General features: G+C 63.6%; 3 protein-coding genes across 4 annotated transcripts; all 3 read left to right on the forward strand.

Annotated features, from left to right (window-relative positions):
- The first annotated feature begins 1,703 nt into the window (after positions 1–1,703).
- ZMIZ2 (zinc finger MIZ-type containing 2) lies at positions 1,704–7,648 on the forward strand. Of its 2 annotated transcripts, none has more exons than XM_058042415.1 (18): positions 1,704–1,872; positions 2,158–2,272; positions 2,361–2,563; positions 2,653–2,845; positions 2,926–3,180; positions 3,258–3,431; positions 3,521–3,586; positions 3,661–3,832; positions 4,408–4,552; positions 5,031–5,241; positions 5,317–5,422; positions 5,577–5,734; positions 5,809–5,876; positions 6,058–6,126; positions 6,243–6,487; positions 6,569–6,744; positions 6,864–7,076; positions 7,190–7,648. In XM_058042415.1, the coding sequence occupies exons 1-18, from the start codon at positions 1,823–1,825 to the stop codon at positions 7,295–7,297; spliced, it is 2,727 nt and encodes a 908-aa protein (XP_057898398.1). In that variant the 5' UTR covers positions 1,704–1,822; the 3' UTR covers positions 7,298–7,648. The 2 variants fall into 2 exon arrangements, with proteins under 2 accessions (XP_057898398.1, XP_057898399.1); XM_058042416.1 differs by having other exon boundaries at positions 6,602–6,744.
- A 643-nt stretch (positions 7,649–8,291) lies between these two features.
- Positions 8,292–10,310, forward strand: PPIA (peptidylprolyl isomerase A). The gene is made up of 5 exons (XM_058042417.1): positions 8,292–8,428; positions 9,374–9,404; positions 9,494–9,582; positions 9,736–9,908; positions 10,009–10,310. Exons 1-5 carry the CDS (start codon positions 8,360–8,362, stop codon positions 10,142–10,144), a joined length of 498 nt encoding a protein of 165 aa, XP_057898400.1. The 5' UTR covers positions 8,292–8,359; the 3' UTR covers positions 10,145–10,310.
- A 4,472-nt stretch (positions 10,311–14,782) lies between these two features.
- LOC131094784 (steroid 21-hydroxylase-like) lies at positions 14,783–21,641 on the forward strand. Its single transcript, XM_058042336.1, has 10 exons — positions 14,783–14,987; positions 15,489–15,578; positions 16,099–16,250; positions 16,722–16,817; positions 17,091–17,198; positions 17,855–17,941; positions 18,283–18,468; positions 19,152–19,312; positions 20,318–20,421; positions 20,995–21,641. Exons 1-10 carry the CDS (start codon positions 14,783–14,785, stop codon positions 21,240–21,242), a joined length of 1,437 nt encoding a protein of 478 aa, XP_057898319.1. The 3' UTR covers positions 21,243–21,641.
- Positions 21,642–21,952: the final 311 nt, after the last annotated feature.

Below are 21,952 nucleotides of genomic sequence, written 5' to 3' on the forward strand. Positions count from 1 at the left end.
AGTCCTTGTCTGCCTCATGCCAGGGTGGCTCTGGTGCAGCCACCCTGGGGAGCATGAGGGTCTGGGGGCTGCCTGCTGCCATGGTGGGTAAGACCCATGGCCCCCCAGAATGTCTGCTCCCTGGGGCTCTTCTCTGGGGGTGTCCTGTACCCCACAAGAGGGGCTGGTCCCCACAGCTCTTCTACTGTCCAGTGCAGTGAGTCAGGTTCTTCCCAGTTCCTCTCAGTCTTCGACTTGCCCGTGTGCAGCCACTGCCTCTTGAAGGCAGGACATGGGGCATGTCCTGAGGGCCCAGGCAGGTGTGAGTGTGCTGTGCCCATGTCTCAGCTTTGCCTGTCCTCGGGGAGCATGTTCTTCCCCTCTCATCCCCCAGCTCTGAGCCCCCACAGGGACAGACAGGGCTGGTGCTGGGTGCCGTGTCCTCTCATTGGAGATCCTGAGTGGAGTCGAGGGAGGTGATCTCCGTAACGGGGCTCATTGTTGGCACCTCCCGAGCCCACCGCGTCCTCCCGCAGGAGCCCTTGGGGGATGGGGGCGATAGGGCAGCCCCAGCTGGGACTCGCTGTCGGTGTCCCCAGAACCCACCGCCGCTTTTCGGGTCGGTAGGTCTTTCAGTGCAGGGGTGAGGTCGGGGTGTACGCGTGCCACGCCCCGCCGCATCCCCCTGGCTGCGCAGTCACACACCGGGTCGCACACGGTGTCCCCGCGCGCACACCGGTGCCAGGTGCCACATGCGCGCGCGTCTGGCGGTGCCGCCGCTGCGGTCGCGCTCCTCGCGCACACGGGGCCGCGCGCTCCCCCAGTGCCCTCGCCCCGCTCCCCGCCGCGGCCCGGACCCTTCGGCGCTCGGCTACCCGCGCCTGGCCGGGCGGGGGCGGGGCCTGCATACTGATGAGCGCGCGGCCCCATTGTGCGCGGCGGCGTCCGGGCCCCGCCTCCCGGCCCCGCCCCCCGCGGAGCTGCGGCCGCGCGCGGCTGAAGATCCCGCGCAGCCTCCGCGCAGCCGCGCGCGCCCCGCGCCGCCAGGGCCATCTTGGGCCGCCGCCGCGGTGAGAGCGGGAGCGCCGGGCGGGGGGACGGGGCGGAAGGCGGGCGGGGCTGGCGGTGCCCCCGCGGGCCCCCCCCGCCGTGCCGGGGGTGGTGGGGGTGGTTGCCATGGCAATGAGGGGGCCCGGCCCCGGGGCCTGTCCCTGCGGTGCCGCCGGGGAAGGAGCGGAGGGGGCTGTCACCTCCGGCGAGGGGCGCCGGGGGCCGGTGCTTCCGCGGTGGCGGCTCCCGGGAGCCGGGGCAGGCCCGCCGCGGGTGTTCCACTCTCCTTGTCTTTCCTCGCGGCAACCCCGTCTCCGCCGCCCTCCCGCGGCGCCGGGAGGAACCGAAAGCGCCGGTGACCCCCGCGGCCCCCCGCTGGCGGGCCCGGCTGGAAATACCCCGGGCAGCGGGGCGCAGTGCCGGGCCGGGGCCGCGTCCCTTCCCCGGGAAGTCCCCGTGGTTCCACCCGCCCGCAGGCGCGGGGGAAGCCCCCGACGCCCGCCGCCCCGGGGAGCTTTGACGCCGCGGTGGCCGGCGCGGAGCGGGGGGGCGGCCCGGAGCGGGGGCGGCGCGTGCCGGCCGGTGCCCCGTGCCAGCCGCGGGCCGGACGCCGAGCCCCGGCCGCGGAGGCTGGGGGGTCGCGAAGCCTACGGGCTGCCCCCCCGCCCCGGCCTCTCCGGGGGCGGCCGCCCCTCACCCGCCGCTCCACTGCTTCCCGCAGCCCCAGTGACAGACGGTGCCGCCGTCCCGCAGTGCCCGCCGCGGCCTCGGAAGACCCAGCCCACACCCGCTGATGAGCTCCATGAACCCCATGAAACCCTCGCTGCCGCCTGCGCCCCACGGGTGGGCGCCGGGGCAGCGTTCCTCCATCCATCCATCCATCCATCCATCCATCCATCCATCCATCCATCCATCCATCCATCCATCCATCCATCCCTCCCTCCCTCCCTCCCTCTCTCCCTCAATCCCTCCATCCCTCCCTCCATCCTTCCATCCATGCGTCTATCCATCCCCTTGTCTGTCCCTCCATCCCTTCCATTCTTCATCTCTCCATTTCTTCAAGTCCTCCATCCCTCCGTCCTTCCATCCCTCTGTCCTTCATCTTCATTAATTTGTTTTTCTTTCTAGTGATGGTTCATTTGCATACGAGGCTGTTCCTTGGCAACCAAGCACCAATCAGCCGCCGGGATCCCTCTCCGTGGTAACCACTGTCTGGGGTGTCAGCAACCCCTCCCAGAGCCAGGTACCAGCAGTACCCCCACCGCAGGCCTCCCTCGCACCTGGATGCTACTGCCCCTGCCTGACCCACTGCCTCCCATTGCGCCCTCCAGGTTTTTGGCAGCCCCATGGGCCCTGGGGGAAGCAGCTCAAGCACTCCACTGCTGCCTGGCATGGCAGGCACCAGCTCGGGCATGAGCTCCCCACCATTCCTGCCACAGCAGCCCTTTGCTGAGGGGGCCCCAGGGAAGGGCTATGTGCAGCCCAGTGTCTATGGGCGCAACACCTACTCCAATGGGCCGGGATTCGCTGCCAGGTAAGGCCAGCCCTGTTCTTTGTGGTCTGGCATGTGCCCTGCTGCAGGGAGGGCCACTGCATTCCCCTTACTGCTTCTCTGTTCTTCAGCTACAATGGTGGCCCGAGTGGCCCTGGAGGGATGGGGCTCGCCTCGCATGCCAGCCGGGCCACTGCTGATTTCACCCAGGCAGCAGCAGCTGCTGCTGTGGCTGCTGCTGCTGCCACAGCCACGGCCACAGCCACGGCGACGGTGGCGGCACTGCAGGAGAAACAGAGCCAGGAGCTGAGCCAGTATGGTGCGGTAAGAACCTGGATGTGGCAGAACTGGGGAGCTGACAGCCCCCCTGGCCTGCTCTGACCCTTCTGTCTTTGTTGCTGCAGATGGGCACAGGGCAGTCTTTCAGCAACCAGTTCCTGCCCCATGCTGGACCCCGTGGCCCCAACAGCATGAGCCCAGCTGGCATGGCAGGTGTTGTGGCCCCTTCTGGTGTCTCCCCTGTGAGCATGAGCCCAGTGCGGGCGCCCGGGACTGGCCCCCTCTATGGTGGGCAGCGAGTGCCTCAGCACACCTACCCTGGACCTCCCCAGAGCCAGCAGCTGCCCCGCCAGGGCCTCAAGCGGGGGTACTCCAATGAGGTGAGTGCCGCGTTGGTGAGGGCTATGGCATGTGGTTGGGCCCCTTCCCCACTGGTGCTGACTCCCTGGCCCCACAGGGATACCCACCACAGCAGTACCTCCAGGGCGGGCAGTACGCTGCAGCTGGTGCCCAGTATCCCCCCAGCGCCCCCCAGTCCTCCGCTCCGTCCCCCTCATACCCTGGCCACAGGCTGCAGCAGAGTGTGGGCCAGTACCTCTCCACTTCAGGCAGTGCTGGACCCTATTACAAGGTACCACAGGGGAACGTGGGCAAGGGGTGGAGGTCTGGGTGTCCACCATGCCCCGGTGCCAGCCCCTGGAGACCCTTCTCCTCCCATAGCCAGCTGACCAGTTCAATGGGCAGAGCGCCAGCTTCAGCACCTACAGCCAAGCAGCCATCAATGGGGTGAGTGTTGCAGCGGGCGGCGCGGGGGCTCTGCTGGCCTGGCTGGACGCTGAAGGCACGTGCTGCCTCTACAGCCGGGCCGGTCACTGCCGGGCTACCCCAGCTCGCCACTGGCCGGGAACCCCACGCCGCCCATGACACCAGGCAGTGGCATCCCCGCCTATGCGTCCCCTGGGCAGGATGTCAAGTCACCCTTCCTGGCAGACATGAAGCCCAGCGTTGCCCCCCTGCACCCGTCCCCTTCAGGTGGGTGTCCCTGCTGCGGGTGAGGGGGATTTTTGCAGAGATCACCCCCGTGTGTACGGTGCAGACCTCGCTCCTGACAGCTCCGTGGCCTTTTCCCCTTAAATGGAAGGTGGGAGGGAATTCAGAGAAGAGGCGTGCCCACTGCCAGGGTTTGGGGGCTGATTGAGGCAGGAGCGGGCTGCCTGTGTTTAGTGGGAGGGGCTTGCTAAAAGGGTGTGGCCTCAGGGGGCGGGGCTTTATAGGAGTGCTGATTTGGTGGGGGCTTCTGCTTTTAGGGTGGATCGGGAGGGGCTTGGCTATGGTGCGGTTTCCTGGAGCGAGCGGGAGGAATCTGCGGTGGGGTGGGCTTCCTCCAGAGGGGTGGGAGGGGGGTGGTCCCCAGGGGTGGGGCCGCTTTCGGTGGGAGAGGCTTCCTGTATTGCCCGGGGCGCGGTGTCCAGGGTGGGCAGGGTCGCGTAGGTTGGGCTCCCTGCAAGGTGGGTCCTTGTGCGGTGGGCGGAGCGCGGCTGGGGCGTGGCCAGGGTGTGGCTGACGGCCGGGGAAGGTGTCCTTTCCCTGATGGAGGCGTCCCGCAGGGCCGGCCCCCGGCGAGGAGTTGCGGCTGACCTTCCCGGTGCGGGACGGCGTGGTGTTGGAGCCCTTCCGCCTGCAGCACAACCTGGCTGTCAGCAACCACGTCTTCCAGCTCCGTGACTCTGTCTACAAAACCCTCATGATGAGGTGGGGATGCTGGGGGGCACCTTCTGGAGTGTCACACAGTGCTGCTCGGGGGGTGCTCTATGGCACCGTGTGCTGTGGAGTGGGGCTATGCTGGCAGCACAGCTGGGCACTGCGTGTGCCATGTGGCACGGGGATGTGTGGCCTGGTATGGCTGGGCACAGCACTGTCCCTGCATCACGGTGTGAAGTGTGGCTTGGCACAGCTGTACTGCCGTGGTTCAGCGTGGTGTCATGGTGTTTGGCACGTTGTGCCACAGCCTGGTGCTTTGGGGCATGGCTTGGCATGGCACGGCATGGTGGGATGTGGTGTGGCTGGGCACAGTGCTGTGCTGCTGTTGGGGTTTGTCACAGTGCCATATGACTCAGTGTAACATGGAATGGCTTAGCACTGCATGGTTTTGCATGGCTCAGAGCAGGGAGCAGCATGGTGTGGTGACACATGTGGACACACCCCCTGCCCACACCCTGCCTGTCCCCAGGCCTGACCTGGAGCTGCAGTTCAAGTGCTACCACCACGAGGACCGGCAGATGAACACCAACTGGCCGGCCTCCGTGCAGGTGAGCGTCAACGCCACGCCGCTCACCATCGAGCGTGGTGACAACAAGACCTCCCACAAGCCACTCTACCTGAAGCACGTCTGCCAGCCTGGCAGAAACACTATCCAGATCACTGTCACCGCCTGCTGCTGTGTGAGTCACCAGGAGGGTACCAGGAGAGGGAGGGTGCTGGCTGGGGCCGCAGCTCAGCCTCCTGTCTCTCCACAGTCCCACCTGTTCGTCCTGCAGCTGGTGCACCGGCCCTCGGTGCGCTCGGTGCTGCAGGGGCTCATCAAGAAGCGCCTGCTCCCCGCTGAGCACTGCATCACCAAAAGTGAGCACCTGGGGCCTAGCAGGATGCACTGTGGCAGGGAGGCCACAGCAGGATGGGGGTGATGCTGCCGTGTTGCCCAGGTGCCACCACGGTGCCACCCCCGTCCCAGGGTCCTGGTTCTGACCCTCGGTGCCCCTCGCCCTCACCTTCCCAGTCAAGCGCAACTTCAGCAGTGGGACCATCCCAGGGACACCAGGGCCCAATGGTGAGGATGGTGTGGAGCAGACAGCCATCAAGGTGTCCCTCAAATGCCCTATCACCTTCCGGAGGATCCAGCTTCCAGCCAGGGGTCATGACTGCCGGCACATACAGGTAGGGCGTGGTGATGACAGGGTGCTGTATCCAGTATCCTGCCTCTTCCATCTCTACTGCTGCTCTCCCCACAGTGCTTTGACCTGGAGTCATACCTGCAGCTCAACTGTGAGAGGGGGACATGGCGGTGTCCTGTCTGCAAGTGAGTGGGGTCTGCAATGGGGCCATGCCCTGTTGTCCCGGCCTGCAGGGCATGGGTGTGTGTTTCACTGCCTGTGGGGAATCTATTTCCTGCCCTGGGAGAGGAACAGTTCTTGCCTTAGGGGGAGGTTCCTGTCTGGTGGGGGTTCCCATACCTCACTCTGTTCTCTCTCTGCCTGCAGTAAGACGGCCCTGCTGGAGGGGCTGGAGGTTGACCAGTACATGCTGGGCATCCTGATCTACATTCAGAAGTAAGTGCCTTCCCGTTGGCTGTCTGTCCATCCATGCCTAGTCCTGTGCCACCCCAGGGGTGGCTGTGCAGCCAGTGCCCCCAGCCTCACCTCCCCTGTGGTCCTGCTGTCCCCAGTTCAGAGCATGAGGAGATCACCATCGACCCAACCTGCAGCTGGAAACCCGTCCCTATCAAACCTGACGTCCACATCAAGGAGGAGCCGGAGGGGCCAGCGCTGAAGCGGTGCCGGACACTCAGTCCTGCACACATGGTCCTGCCCAACATCATGGAGATGATTGCGGCCCTGGGGCCTGGCTCTGTGCCCTTCCCAGCATTGTCACAACCCCCAGTGGGGGCTGCCACCGACTACGGCACCCCGGGTACGGGGGGCACCCGTGGGGGACAGGACTGAACCCCATCCCTGTGTGTGTGTCCCCCAATTGCCCCATTTCCTCTCACAGGTTCCAGCTTTCTGGGTCCTGGGGGCTTCCCAGAGCCTTTTGCTGCCCCTGGTGTCCCTGGCCCCTCAACGCTGAGTGACTTCATACCAGGCCCCTCCTCCATCTCCTACCAGCCCAACATCCCAGGCAGCCTTCTGGCCCCTGAGAAGCCTCCTGTGCCCCCTCTGCCTGCACAGGTCAGCTGGGCTATAGGTGGAGGGACTCCCCGCAAGCCCTCATGTCTCACTCTGGGTGGGCTGGGGGGTCCCGGGGGAGGGAGGGTCTCATGACTATGCTCTTTCCCCGCACACCCCAGCTTCCCCCAGCGGGACGAATGGAGCCGTCCCACCCCGTCGTGCAGACGGGGCTGCACAGTGCTCCCTCGGGCAGCCAGCCCAGCTCCACGCTGCACTCTCGGGGTGCAGGGGTACGGCCGCCCCTGGGAGCCCCGGCCCACACCACCGACCTCGTCTTCCCCCCCGCACCCAGCATGGCCGCGGCAGGCGATGGCTCCGAGGCTGCCCTCGACGTGAGTACTCGGGGGGGTGGAAAAGGGTCCTGCCACTGGCTCGGGACCCCAGCTGCTGCAGGGGGGTGGGCAGAAGCTGCGGGGAGCCGATCATCACACACTGCCGCCCCCAGCTCCTGCCCGAGCTGACGAATCCTGACGAGCTGCTCTCCTACCTGGGGCCCCCCGACCTCCCCAGCAGCAGCAACGATGACCTCCTCTCTCTCTTCGAGAATAACTGAGCCATCCTCGCCCCCCTCCCGGGGCTGGGGGGCAGCACTGTGTGCCCCTGCCCGCTGCAGAGCTGGGACCCCCCACAGTGGGGGCTTTCTCAAAGGGCTGCGATGGGACAGAGGAGCTGAGCTCCCCCAGAAGCACAAGGCTGTACATAGTGTAGAAACACTACTGCTCCCCCGAGACTCCCCATATTTAAAGGCAAGTGCGTCACTGCGGGGCTGCCCGTGCCCTCCTATCAATGTGCAAATGCTGCTGCCCCTTTTAACCGCACGGGTCTGGCATGGGGCGTGGAGCTCAGCTCCCCCTGCCCCGCGACGAGCTGCCCTGTATGTCCCCGATGGCTATTAAAGGATCCTTCTGCAGGGTCACGCGTGTCCCCCATCTTTTGTCATCCCGCTGTGCGGCTGGCCCCGCCACCCCTCTGAGCGCGCAGGGGAGGCCCTCGGGTGGCGGGAGGATCCAGGCCTCTGTCCGGGCAGAGGGGGGAGGTGTGTCTCGAGTAGCGAGGGAATCCTGCCCTATCGCCGAGCAGCGGCGGCCGGGCTGGGCGGTGAACCGGACCTGTGGCGTCAATCATTAACCGGGGCCGGCTGGGCGGTGCTGCAGTCCGACGGCGGAGGAGGTCAATCGGGTGTCTCCGCACGTTGGGGGGTGGGCGGCCACGGCTGGGCCGCAGCTTCGGCAGCTCCAAGCCCCAGAGGCCCTGGTGCCGTCGCATCCCCCGAGACTCCCCTCACGGCGGCCCAGCGCCGCGCCCGCCTCCCCTGCGCCATCCCGCCACTCCTCGCTCTCCGCACGGCGCATGCGCGCCGCGCCCTGCCCAGCGCCGGACCGCGGCCCCCGCCCCGCCCGCGCTTTTTTCCTCCTTCCCCCCTCTTTCAACGGCGGTACCGCCGATTGGTTGCCTGCCCTGCCACTCCGCCACTCTGCCAGGGGCCATTGGTCGGCTCTGCGAGGGAGGCGGGCCCTCATCAACCCTATATAAGGGGCGGCGGGGCGCTGCGCTCCTTCTGCTGCGCCGCGCCCGCCAGACGGACGAGTGTCTGCTACCCTGCTCTTGTGTCGCCATGGCCAACCCCGTCGTCTTCTTCGATATCGCCGCTAATAACGAGCCCCTGGGTCGCGTCACCTTCGAGGTGGGCGCGGGAGGCGGCCGGGGAGGGGCGGTGGGCGCCGCTGCCGTTTCCTCGCCGGGCGCGCGGGGCCGGTGGGGGGCCCGCAGGCGCCGCGCGTGCGCGGCGGGGGCGCGTTGGTGGCTGCGGGGCTGGGGCGCCCCCGGCCCGGCGGGGCGAACAAAGGGCCCCGAGCGTCGCGCTCGGGCGGCTCCAGGAGCGGCGGCGCGGTGCCAGCCCAGGGCGCGCCATCGCCCGAGGCAGTCCATGCGCACCTGGTCCGGTGCCGCTGGTTCCCCGTTACCGCCGGCCTCGCTGCCGCCGCGTTCCCGCCGCGCCTCCGCTCCGCCCCGGGCCGGGGGGGCGCGGCAGTTCCCCCCCACTGCGGGTCGCGGCCGTGGCGGCTCCGCCGCCATTTTATCGCAAGGCCCCCGGAGCACCGGGATGAGCCGCGTCGAGCTCCCGGGCGGTGCTGCTCGAGTCTGGGGATGCCGGCGGGGAGTGCCGGCAACCCGATCACTGCGGGATTGTCGCTGGAGGGCGAAGCATTTCTCACCCCGCCCGGGGCGCAGAGCATCCCTGGCACGGCCGGGTCTGCTCCGGGCGCCGCGGCTGCTGCGGATTCGGGGCCGCGCTCCCGTACGGGCGGCGCATCCAGCCCAAAATCCTCCCGAAGCGCTGGGAGGCGGCGCGCGCGCCCCGCCCAGGAAGGCTTGGGCGCATTAATGTTTAATTTAATCCAGGCCAGCAGAATGAACCCTTCTCTGCACCGCTGGTGAGATGAGCGATGTTAGTTCAGAGCTTGCAGATAACGGTGTGAGACGGGGATGAATCTAGAGCTGCTGGCACGGCCCAGAAGCCCCCACCCGGTGGGGGTCCCTGGGCTCCGAGCAGTGTCTGGACTATCCTCGGGGAGTGGGGGGGCAGTGGCCAGCCCGGATTTGACAAATGCCTTTCCTGTCTTTACAGCTCTTTGCAGACAAGGTGCCGAAGACAGCAGGTTGGTAAAACAACTTTGGCTCCACGGTGACTGTACCAAGCCCCAAACTCAACAAATCTGTTCATGGTGGGGTTTTATTTCCTTTGCAGAAAACTTCCGTGCTCTGAGCACTGGTGAGAAGGGATTCGGCTACAAGGGGTCCTGCTTCCACAGAATCATTCCTGGGTTCATGTGCCAGGTGCGTGGCGCTCCTGCTGCAGTGGGTGGGTGGGTAGGTGAGGCAGTCTGGCACTCAGGTAGGTTTTGGAGATGGATTGGTTCTGCCATTTGCCTGCACCCAGTTCCAGAGTGTTCTTCTGCACCCATGCCCTGAAATACTGCCTTTTCACAGGGTGGTGACTTCACACGCCACAATGGCACTGGAGGCAAATCCATCTATGGGGAGAAGTTCCCAGATGAGAACTTCATCCTGAAGCACACGGGTCCTGGTATCCTGTCGATGGCCAATGCTGGCCCCAACACGAACGGTTCCCAGTTCTTCATCTGCACTGCCAAGACCGAGTGGTGAGTCGTGGGCTGTGGGAGGAGGAGCTGGGGGTCTGCATCTGGGAGATGTCCTCTGTTGGGGGATATGGGACTGGCTGTGACTGGTGGTTCTCCACAGGCTGGATGGCAAGCATGTCGTCTTCGGCCGCGTCAAGGAGGGGATGAATGTGGTGGAGGCCATGGAGCGCTGCGGCTCCAAAGATGGCAAAACAAGCAAGAAGATCACCATCACCGACTGTGGGCAGCTCTCCTAAACCCTTCTCTCACCGACTGACGGCTCCTCAGGCAGCCTGGGTGCCACAGCCCGCTGCAGCTCACCTGCTCCCACCCCAGTCCTGATGTACTGCTGCGTTTCTACTGGGTCACGGTCCCACTGGGCCGCAGTTACCTTCGAGTCTAAATAAAACGAGTTAAATTACACACACCATAGCGGTTCCCTTCTGTCCCCAGCTGGGGAGGGCAGGGTTTGGCACTGGTGGGGGAGGGAATAGAAGGTGTTGAGGGGGCAGGAGGACCCCTGCTGGTGGGGTGGTTACACCAGGCACCCCAGGAGGATCCAGAGTGAAGAGAGTAAGCTGGTCTGAGGACTGAACTGAACCCCATGGTGGGGGGTCCTTAGTTTTTAGCTGGGGAAGGGTTCTGTTCCTTCAACTACTGCCCTGTGCCTGTAAGTATGGGAGGGGTAGTGACACTCAGCAACCAGCAGCAAACCCAGATGACTCTGCTCCTGGTCTATCATTCTGCCTTTATTATGAAACCACTGAAGCCATCCAGAAGTGGGTTCTGTTTCTGTGAGGGCTGAAGGAATCTGGGCTGGTCCTGCAGTGCACATCTGGTTGAGTTGGGCGGCTGTGGGGCTCAGGTGGAGGCAGGTGTGTTGTGTGCCTACCTCGGCTGGGAGGGGCTGGTTCCCTGATGCTCTGGGAGATGAACTGGTTTTCCAGGCATTGGTGAGGACTGCTGGTTCCTGGCCCAGCTCTTAAAGGTGCTGGGGCAAGCAGCCCAGCTGTTGAGGGGCAGGAGAGGGCTGCTGGTGTCTGAGTGGTTGACACCTTCTCCATCCTACCTTTAGGGAGAAAGGGTGCCTGCTGATAGCTGAGAGTCTGGTCCATACGGGTGGAGGCAGGACATTCTGCTGGGGCGCTGAACTGGTGAATTGCTGGAACTCCCAGGACAGTTTCTCTACAGCCAATGCAAGGGAAGAAGAGAGATTGTCTTTGTGCTCCTGAAACAGGTGAGGCACTTCACCATCAATGCCCCTCTGTCTCTCTGCAGACCAGCACTGCCGGTGAACTGGGAAATGACAAGGAAATGCTCCATGTAAGGTTCCTACACATGGATCATGTGCATTGAGCTTTGTCTGCATCTCTGGGTGACTGTGCCTCATGAGGCTGACCCCTTGACACGTGTCCGGGGTCTTTGTTCAGCCTGATGAGAATTTACAAAGAATTTGCCACCTCTGACTGATGGGTTGTGACACCTGCCTTTCCTCCCACTCTGGAACCCCTCAATATCCCCCAGGGACTCCCAAATCCATTCTGGGAACCCTCCCAAACAGCCCCTGGGACCTTTCCAAATCCACCCCAGGACTTCCAATGTTCCCCAGGATGCCCTTGAATCTCCCCAGTCCTCCAGGGATGCCTTGGTACCCTCCAACAGCCCCTCAGGAATCCCTCAAATCCATATTGGGACCCTCAACATCCATCAGGACCCCTCTCCAGCCCCTGTCACCCTCCCTGGTCCCCCAAATCTAATCAGGGTCCTCCCAAGGCAACTCGGGAAACCACAAATCCCCATCACCCCCCAACATCTCATGGGACACTGCAGCCCCCTAGACCCCCAAAATCCACCCTGCACCCCCCAAATCAACCCTGGGATCCTCACAGACAACCCCTGGGACACTCCAAATCCACTCAAGAACATCCTGATCCCTCAAATTCACCACGAGACACCCCCTCCCCCCCCAGACACTCTCTACTCCCTGGGACCCTCTGGCAGCCCCCAAATGTAACCTGAAAACCTCTCCCTCCCTCCCAGGAATCCCCCAAACACCAACTGGGACCCTCCAGACTGCCCTTCCGCCAGTCTACCCTGGAACACCAAATTCCACCTTCATAATCCCCACAAACACTCTCTGGAACCCTCAAACCCCCTCCAGACCCCCTAAACCCACCCTCATACACCCCAGAGTGCCTGGGAACCTCACCCCCTCCCAGGACCCTCCAACCCCCATTAGATGCCCCCAAATCCACCCCAGGATCTCCCCTGGGGTCCCTCACCACCCTCTGGATCCCCCAAATCCACCCTGCGATGTGCAAACATCTGCTGAGAAGCCCCTGGGACCACCCAAATCCACCCTGGGCCCCCCCTAAAGACTCCCTGGAGGCCCCTGGGACCACCCCTACACAAAGCCCCCCCCTCCACACTGTTCCAGCCCCACCACGTCCTTGCCTTCCCCCCAGCACATGGCCTTGTCGTCCTGCAGTGTCCTTGTGTGCCTCCTGATGTCCTTGCGTCCACCCATCCCCCAGGGGATGCATGTCCCCTGTGCCCCTTCCCCTGTGGCCGCACTGGCGCCCTGTCCCATTTGGGGGTCCCTAGAGCGCTGTCTCCATGCCCCTAGGCTTTGTGTCCCCTTTCCCCACAGTGGATGTCGCCAGGGGGGTGCCCTCCAAGTCCCCACGCTCAGGATCTCCCCAGGATGTCACCCCCTTGTCCCCCTTCCTGGGGTGTCCCCAAGGTCTCCCCAGGGTGATATGGCCCCAGATCAGGATGTCCCCATCCTGTCTTCCCATGTCCTGATGTCTCCCACAGCCCCCCTCCATGTCCCCTACGCCCACCCACATCATTCCGACTCCTGTGCCTTCCATGACCCCCATGCCCCCATGTCCCCCATATCCCCCTTGTGTCACCACGTCCCCCATGTCCTCCTATGTCCCCCAACATTCCCCGTGTCCCCCTGTGTCAGCTGGTGCTGCAGGGGGACCAAAGATGGTCCAAGGGGAACCCTCCTGTGGGGGTTTGGCGTGGGGGGGGGCTGGGAGGGTTCTGTGGGCAGTTGGAAGGGAGCTATGGGTACTCAGGGGGTGGGGGTGTCCAGAGGGGCTGTGGCAGATCCTGGGGGTGGCTCTGGGGGCTTAGGGAGGTCTAGGAGGATATCTGTGGGTGCTAAGGGGACATTGTTGGGGTTCAGGGAGAGCCCATGGGGCTGACAGGTTTGTAGTGGTGGGGGGGGTCTGTGGCCTCCATGGATGGAGGGCTGTGGGAAGTGCTATGTGGGGGCCCCTTCCCCCAGGGGGAGGTCTGTCAGGGTATGGGGGGAGGGTCACTTGATACTGGGGCCCACTACCCACTTTGAGGGGTACAGGGTGTTTGAGCTGCCAGTGGCTGGATTTGAAAGGACCCTGTGCCCTGAGAGTGTGTTTAGGGGGTTTCTGCCCCTGGGAGATGCTGCCAAGGGGTCAGGGGATGCTGAGGGGCTTCAGAGTGCAGGTGATGGAGGATTCATAACTGTTCTCACTGCCCACTGCATCCTCTTGCTCCCCAAGGACCTGCAGCTGGCCCAACACCTGCAAGGGCCCCAGAGGGGGAGCGTCTGATGGGGGGCACCCCCGGGATCCCCACACCATGGCCCAATCCCTGGCACCCACCCACAGGAGCCCCCCTCCTGACACTTTCACATCCCTAATCCTATTGGGGGGTCCCTGGGAGATCCCCACATTGAGACATCCCCCACCTGGAACTCCCTTCTCAATACCCCTCCTGAGGGCCCCCACCATGGCACCCCACAAACTCCCCGGGCAACACATCCCCGGGTGGGGGTCCCCTTCCTGACTTCAGCACTTCTCAGATTATTATGAGTCCCCACCTGTAATCATTCCAGGACCCGGGAACTGGAGGGACATCATCCCCCAAGGGGACATCCCTAGGACTCACACTCTATTGGAGACCTCCCTCACTACTGCTGGACCCCAATAAATGTCTCTGATCCTCAAATGCTGCTGCTAGAGTGAGGGAAATTGGGGGCAGGCACCTGTGAAGGAGGCTCTGGGTGCAGGGACTTAAGGGGGGGGTGGGAGCACCTCCACGAGGGCTGTGGGAATTGGGGTAGGGGATATTTGGGGAGGTGAGGAGGAGGGTGAAGCTTAAAATGTCCCCTTAATACGGTGGTGTTTGGAGGGGCAGGGCTTGAGGGGGCACTTTTATAGTGGTGGGGTCATTTTGGGGGGTTAGGGATTAGAGGTTTGCTTTATGGAGGAATCAATGCATCAGGAGTCAGGGATCCCGGGGCAGGGACTTCGGGTCTGTTTTATAGAGGATGGGGGGCTGCCTCCAGGGCCGGGGGGCAGGGCTCCCCTTTACAAAGGATATTTGGGGAGGTGAGGAGGAGGGTGAAGCTTAAAATGTCCCCTTAATACGGTGGTGTTTGGAGGGGCAGGGCTTGAGGGGGCACTTTTATAGTGGTGGGGTCATTTTGGGGGGTTAGGGATTAGAGGTTTGCTTTATGGAGGAATCAATGCATCAGGAGTCAGGGATCCCGGGGCAGGGACTTCGGGTCTGTTTTATAGAGGATGGGGGGCTGCCTCCAGGGCCGGGGGGCAGGGCTCCCCTTTACAAAGGCAGAGCGGCCGGTGCGGGGCAGGGCTTGACGTGAGACGGGGCTTTAAGCCTCCCGTGTGAGGCCCGAGCCTCGAGGGATGGGGTTTTAAGGGGCGCTCTTTATGGGGCTGGGCCCAGGGTCCACTTTTATGCTGGCGGTGGGGGGTTGTCGTAGTAGGGTGCGTGTGCACCACCTGAGAGGGGCAGGACTTAGGGGGTGGGGCTGCATGGGGCGTGGTTGTGGGGTTCCCCAATATAAGGGCTCTCCGGTCCGCCCCCCCGCCCCGCGGGCCATGGCGGCTGCGGCGCTGCTGCTGGGCCTGCTGTCGCTGCTGCTGTCGCTGTCGCTGTCGCTGCTGTCGCGACTGTCGCGGCGTGGCGATGGGCGCGGCCCGCGCTGGGGCGTGCTGCACCTGCTGCACCCACAGGGGGCGCTGCACCTGAGCCGCCTGGCGCGGCGGCACGGGCCCGTGCTGCGCCTGCGCGCGGCGGGCCGCGGTGAGTGCGGGATCCCCGACCCCAGCCGAACCTGCCCGGAACCCCCGAACCCGACCCCAGCCCAACCGCCCGGGACCCCCGAACCCGACCCTGACCGAACTGCCCGGGACCCCCGAACCCGACCCTGACCGAACTGCCCGGGACCCCCGAACCCGACCCCACCCCAGCCGCCCGGGACCCCCGAACCCGACCCTGACCGAACTGCCCGGGACCCCCGAACCCGACCCCACCCCAGCCGCCCGGGACCCCCGAACCCGACACCAACCCAACCGCCCGGGACCCCACAGCCCCCCAAACCCCCCTCCCTGCTCCCCAGGGACTCTCCGAGCCCCCAACCCTGCCCTTTCCCCCTGCGGTGGGGACCTCTCCTCAAACCCCCCAAACCTTTCTTGGGGCCCTAATCCCCCGATGCTCCCCCCAAAATCCCACGCCAGGACTCCCCACTTGGTTTGGGATCTTCCCCAGTTTTGAGTACCCTCCAGCCCCTCCTCTTCCCTGCAGAGGTGCTGGTGCCGAGCTCGGTGGCGACCATCCGCGAGGCGCTGGTCCGGCACTGGGGGGACTGGCTGGGGCGCCCCCACAGCTATCTGGGTATGGCGGCGGGGGGGGCGGTTGGAGGGGTTCCTGTGGGGTTTGGGGAGTATCCTGTGTGCAGTGAAGCCCTTCGGGGGATTTGAAGGGAGTCACTGTGTGGTTTCTGGGGTTCTCTGTGGGGCTCGGGGGGCGTCTCTAAGGGTTTGGGGGGGCCCTGTGGGATTGCAAGTCCTTATGGGTTTTGAGGGCGTCCCTAGGAGATTGAAGGGGTTGTTACGGGATTGGGAGGGGGTCCCTATGGAGTTGGGGACATGGGTACTGGGGGGGGGGGGCAGTTCTGGAGGGGTGGGTTGTCTGTAGGGGCTAGGGCAGTTTCTAGAGGTCTCTGCCCCACCAGACACACCCTTCAGCCTCCAGGGTGGCATTAGGAGGGTCCTATGGAGGAAGCGGCTATGGGGTTGAAGGAGGCTTTATGAGGTAGTGGGGCCCTGTAGCACACCCCTGGTGTATTGGAGGTGGGTCCCTATAGGGGCTGGGGGGTTTCTGGGGGTCCCTGACTGCTCCTGCCCAACCCCAGGGTCGCTGGTGTCACGGGGGGGCCGGGACCTGGCACTGGGAGACCCCTGCCCTGGCTGGCGGCAGCAGCGGGGAGCAGTTCGGGGGGCACTGGCACGGGCTGGGGGGCGTCTCGGGCCCCTCCTTTGGCTGCAGGGCCGGGAGTTGTGTGAGGTGAGACCCTGAAACCGACTTCTGCCCAAAATGATCCTTCTGCAACCCCGACACCCCCAAAACTGATCCTCCCAGCATTGCAAAACAGATCCCCACACAATATTGACCAGCAAAACCCTGGCCCATGCACCCCAAAACTGATATCTTGAGCCCCACTCCCTTCACCCAAACCCCAGCCATGCACCTTAACCATGTCCCCTGCATCTGAAAACTGCCCCTCAAACCCTACTCCCTGCACTCATCCCCCAATCTCTGCATCCCAAACCTGATCCCCAAACCCTGCACCCGCATCACTGTCCCCCAAAACTTACCCACCCAAACCTCACCCTCTGCACCCCAAAAGGGCATTATCCCTGTGAGTCCCCATAACTCCCTCAGAGCTCTGCACTTCTCTTGTGCGACCCCCTAAACCAGCCTTGGAGTCCCCCTTTATTTGCTCTGGGGCTCTCTCTAACCTTCTCTTTCCCCCAGGAGCTGCGTTCGTATGGGGAGGCCCCCCTGGACCCCTTTGAGGTGTTCACCTTCCACACCTGCAGCACCATCGCACGCCTCCTCTTTGGGGAGCTGGTGAGGATCTGGCAGGGGGCCCAGGATGGAGACAGGGGTTTGGAGGAGGACCCCAGTTTTTATGGGGGCCCAGGGGTTTGGGGGGGACCCAGGAGTTTGTGGAGGGAACATCCAGCTGTTTGGGGGGACTGACCAATTTGTGTGTGGGTGGCAGGGGTTTGGGGGCACACAGGAATTTGAGGGGACTCGAATGTCTGAAATGATGTTCGGGGTGTTCTGGGGGATCCAGAGACAATTGAGTACTGGGCAGTACACAGGTGTGTTCTCCTCCAGGTGCCCCCTCCAGGGGAGCTCCGGGCCTTCTCACGCTGCCTGGGGGAGCTGCTGCAGGTCTGGGGGCACAGCAGTGTTCGGGTGCTGGACCTGCTGCCCCTGCTGCGGGTGAGCCTGGCAGCTCCTGGGGGTGGCTGTGGGGCTGTGGCCTTTTTGCTGCATGAGGGTCTATGGAGCCCAGAGCTATAGAGCCCTATGGGGGCAATAAGGGAATTGTGGAGGTCTACAGGGGGACTATGGGCCCTTGGGGGCCTGGGAAGGGCTGTGAGTCTCAGGGGGATTATATGGCCCATGGGAGAGATATGGGGCTGGTGGGATTATATGGGGTTGGGAGTGAGGTTATAGGATCTGTGTGGGACTGGAGAAGGGTATGGAGGGCTGACAGAGAGCTTATAGGGTCTATAGAGAGCTTGGGTGGTGTCTGTGGTACTGGGAAGGGACCCTATAACTCTAATGGGGCTGGACAGGGGTTGTAGTGTTTGTGTGGGGCTAGGGTGAGTGTTACAGGGTCTATATGGTGTTGGGGATCTCTGGGCCTGGGAGGGGCAGTTGTGGGGGCTGTATAGGGCTGAGGTGGGGTAAAGTGTCTCTATGGTGCTGAGGATGCCTATAGGACATTGGAGGGGTCTGTATGGCCCAGGGGAGCGGCCATAGGGTTTCTCTGGGGCTCAGGAGACTCAGGCAGCATCTCTGGGGGAGCGGGTGTCTCTCTGAGGTCAAAGGTTTCTTGGCGGTGGGGGTCCCCATGGAGTCCCTGTGCACAGGCCCTGCCCAACCCGGGACTGCGGAAGCTGCTGCAGCTTGTCCAGCACCGTGACATGTTTGTGGAGACCCAGATCCAGCGGCATCAGGTGGGGAGGCCCGGGGAGCTGGGAGGCAGCCCGAGGTCAGGAGCGGCGCAGGGGAAACCCAGGGCTTTGGAAACTACATGGGGGTCCGGAAGGACTCAGGTTCTGGGTGGAAACCAGGAGTTTGGGGGCTACCCAGGGGCTTGGGGGCACCCACATATTTTTGGGGAAACAGAGCTTTGGGGGGACCCAAGGGGATGGGAGGAGCCGGGGGTCTGGGAGGCTTGTAAGGCCTTGGGGAGGGCCAGGGGTTTAGGTGGACTTGGGGGTTTGGAAGAGACTCCCGTGTTTGGGGGCAGCTGGGGATCAGGAGAAACCCCCAACACGTGTCACCCCTTTGCCAGGCGTGCCCCTCCCCTCCCCCGGACTCAGTTCTGGGGGCACTGCTGGGGCGTAATCCTGGGGCACGGGAGGGCCCCCTGAGCCCCCCCCGGCTGCACATGGCGCTGGTGGACCTGTTCATTGGGGGCACCGAGACCACTGCGGCGGCGCTGGGCTGGGCTGTGGCCTTCCTGCTGCACCGCCCCGAGGTGAAACACATGTCCCTCCATGTCTTCCATGCAGCCCTGGGGGGGTCCTGTGTGTCCCCAGGGGTCCTGTGTCCCCCCCTACATCCTGTGTTCCATATGTCCCTCATGTTCCCTTCTCCATGGGTTTCCTGCTGCTCTGCCCCCAGATGATGTGGAGCACCCTCTGTCCCCTGTACAGTGCCAGGGCTCCATGTGTGTACTTGGGGGTCCCATATCCCCACCTGTGTCCTACATGTCCCCCACGTCCTCCTCCCCATGGCTGACACTGTGCCCTTGCACCACCCTGAGGTGCCCCATGGATCTCTCAGACATTTCAGAGCTGTGTCTGTGTCCCTATGTGGCTCCTTGGTTTGGGGTTTCCATGGAGAGGTGGTCCAGGGATAGAGGGTCCCAAGAGAGAGATCTGGGGGCTCAGGGGTGTCCCCAAGGAGGAGGGAGGAGCAAGTTTGAGGGGGGGGGGGGTTGGGTCTCAGGACAGGTCTGGGGAGGATCTGGGAGTTCAAGGGGGTTGCCAAGGGAGAGGGGCAGGCTTGAGGATGGTTTGGGGTCCCAGGGGCAGGTTGGTGAGTTTGGGGGGGTCTGGGGTTCTGGGGAGTCGCCCTGTCATCCCATTGCCACTGTGTGCCCCCTGGGATGCACCCCGTCCCCTGGTGCCCCATGGCAGACATGGCACACCTGTGCAGCTGCAGGCGCGGCTGCGGGCGGAGCTGCAGGGGGCACAGGGACCACCCGGGCCAGGGGACATGGGGCGCCTGCCCCTTCTTCAGGCCACCGTCAGCGAGACCCTGCGGCTGCGACCCCCTGCGCCCCTGGCGCTGCCCCACTGCGCCCTGCGCCACACCAGGTACCAGGGCAGGGAGGAGCCGCCACCGGCCAGCCTGGGTGAGGGGCAACCACCACAGAACAGGAAGGGTCTGCCTGGTATCATCAGTAGGGTCCAGGAGAACCCAGCAGAGCCCATTAGACCCCAGCAAGTCCCGCTAAGACCCATCAGATCCCAGCATGGCCCGGGTAAGACCTGAATATGCAGAATATTTACCAGTAGGGCCCAGTAGAAGTAGGGCCACAGTAGACTCAAATAGACCAGTACAGTCTGGTAAGTCCTTGTAGGACCCAGTAGGCTTCAACAGAGCCCAATAAATCCCAGTAAGACTCATTAGGTCCCAGTAGGCCCCAGTATAACCCCAGTACATTCCACTTGCCCCAGCAGGTTCTGGAATGACCCCAGTAGACCCTAACAGACACCCAGTAGATCCTAGAAGATTCCAGAATAGCCTCAGTAGGCCCCAGCAGAGCCCAGAAGATCCCAGCAGGAGTTCCCAATATATCCCAGTAAGTCCAAGGTAGTCCCACTAAACCCCAGTAGACATCCAGTAGCCCCCAGAAAAGCTCACGATGGGTCCAGCAGTTCCCAGTGAGCCCAGTAGACCCCAGTATGGCCCCAATAGACCTCAACAGATAGCCAGTAGATACCAGAGAGCTCCAGTAGGACTCCAGCAGATCCCAGTATGGCGCTAGCAGATCCCACCCAGTGTGCCAGTAGACCCCAAATAAATTCTAGTAGGTGTCAGTATGGCTCCAGTAGATTCCAGTATAGCATCAGTAAATTCCAGTAGGCACCTAATAGATCCCAGGAGACCCCAGAGAGCCCCAGTAGACTCCAACAGACACCCAGTAACTCCCAGCAGCACCTACCAGATCTCAGTATAGACCCTGTAGACCCAAACAGACATCCAGTCATACCCAGTGAGCCCCCAGAGAGCCTCAGTAGGTCTCAGTATGGCCCATGTAACTTGCAGTAGCCCCCAGCAGACCGCAGTCTATCTCCATGCACCTTGTCCCCTTCCAGTCTTGGGGGGCTCCCCGTGGCAGCCGGCACTGTCCTGATCCCCAACCTGCTGGCAGCCCAACAGGACCCTGACATCTGGCAGCACCCTGAGGTCTTCCTGCCCGGTATGTGGGTATGCCTGCACTCTGAGTGCCCCCCTGAACTCCTGGGTTTCCTCAAACATCAAACTGGGTTCCCCCAGCCATGGTGTTTTCCCTGATTCCTGGGTATCCTGGGAACACCTTTGTGTCATGAGTGTCCCCCCCCCGATACCTGAACCACCCCAACCCCACACCCCCTCCCCCAAACCTGGGGTTACCCCCCACCATCCCCATTAGTTCTCCCATATATCTGTGTACCCCCCTCAAAATCTGTTCCTCCCCTCTACCCCCCTGCCGAAACCCCTGAGACCCCCCTCAGGTGTCTGAACACTCCCCAAACATGTGAATCCCCTCTGTCATCCTGGGGTCTCCCCCGAGTCTTAGGCTCCCTCTGAGCCCGGTCACCCCAAACCCCCATGTTTCCCTTCTGAACCCCGAAGTCCAACCCCAGGCTCCCTCCAAACTTGTGGAGGTCCGCCCCTAAGTCCTGGGTCCCCCCATGGCGCCCGCTCCCCCCAAGCCTGTGGGTCCCCCCCCGGAACCCCCCGATCCTGCCGGTCCCCCCGCACCCCTCGGAGCTGACCCGCCGCCCCCCAGAGCGGTTCCTGGCGCCGGGCGCCCCCTCGCGGTCGCTGCTGCCGTTCGGCTGCGGGGCGCGATCGTGCCCGGGGGAGGGGCTGGCGCGGGCCGAGCTCTTCGTGTTCCTGGGGCTGATCCTGCGGGAATTCCGTCTGGAGCCGGGCCCGGAGGGACTGCCGGGGCTGAGGGGCTCGCCGGGCACGGTGCTGCGCTGCCCCTCCTTTCGCCTGCGTATGGTGCCCTGCCAGCCCCCGGGCTTACCCTGACCCTGGCCTGACTCCACTTGACCACTTTATTACTTTTCTGAACACACTGTGACTCACCTGAGGTTTTTTTGACCCTTCCTGAATACACCTGACTTCACCTGAGCCTGTGTGACACTGCCTGAACCTGGCTGACCGTGACCCCCTGACTGACCCCACCTGACCTCGGCCTCACCCCTGCCAACCCTATGCCTCACCTTGACACCGGCTATGACCCCAGCTGTGACCCTACCTAACCCCATCTGACTCTGCTTGAACCCTGCGTGACTCCATCCCAACTCACCTGACACCTGACCCCTGCGTGCCCCCATTCAAAACCAGATAGCTGGGTCTCTCCCGGATGCCTGAGTCAATGCAGTGTGGGAGGGCCCCATTTATCTCCTCCTAATAAAATTTGTGCTTTTGAACCCACAAGTCCCGGCTCTTCCTGGGACCCCCTAAACATCCGGAATGCCCGAAGCCCAGCCTTGCGCCCACCCTGACCGGCCACTCTTGGCACCCGCCACAGCCCTCGGACAGCATCAGAAGATAGCGGTCTGGCTGATTTGCACTTTCCCGCTCCGCAAAGCCCTCCCCGGAGAGGCTGCGGTCCGGGTTGGGCTCGCAGCCCTGCGAGATACGGCGGGTTTCTGCGGGGCGCTGCGTTCTGCTGATCTGACTGGCAACAGGCGACTCAAAGCATGAAGCGCTCTGATTGGCCGAGGCCTGGTGTG

This window comes from Melospiza georgiana, chromosome 31 (assembly GCF_028018845.1).
Source record: "Melospiza georgiana isolate bMelGeo1 chromosome 31, bMelGeo1.pri, whole genome shotgun sequence".
Lineage (NCBI taxonomy): Eukaryota > Metazoa > Chordata > Aves > Passeriformes > Passerellidae > Melospiza > Melospiza georgiana.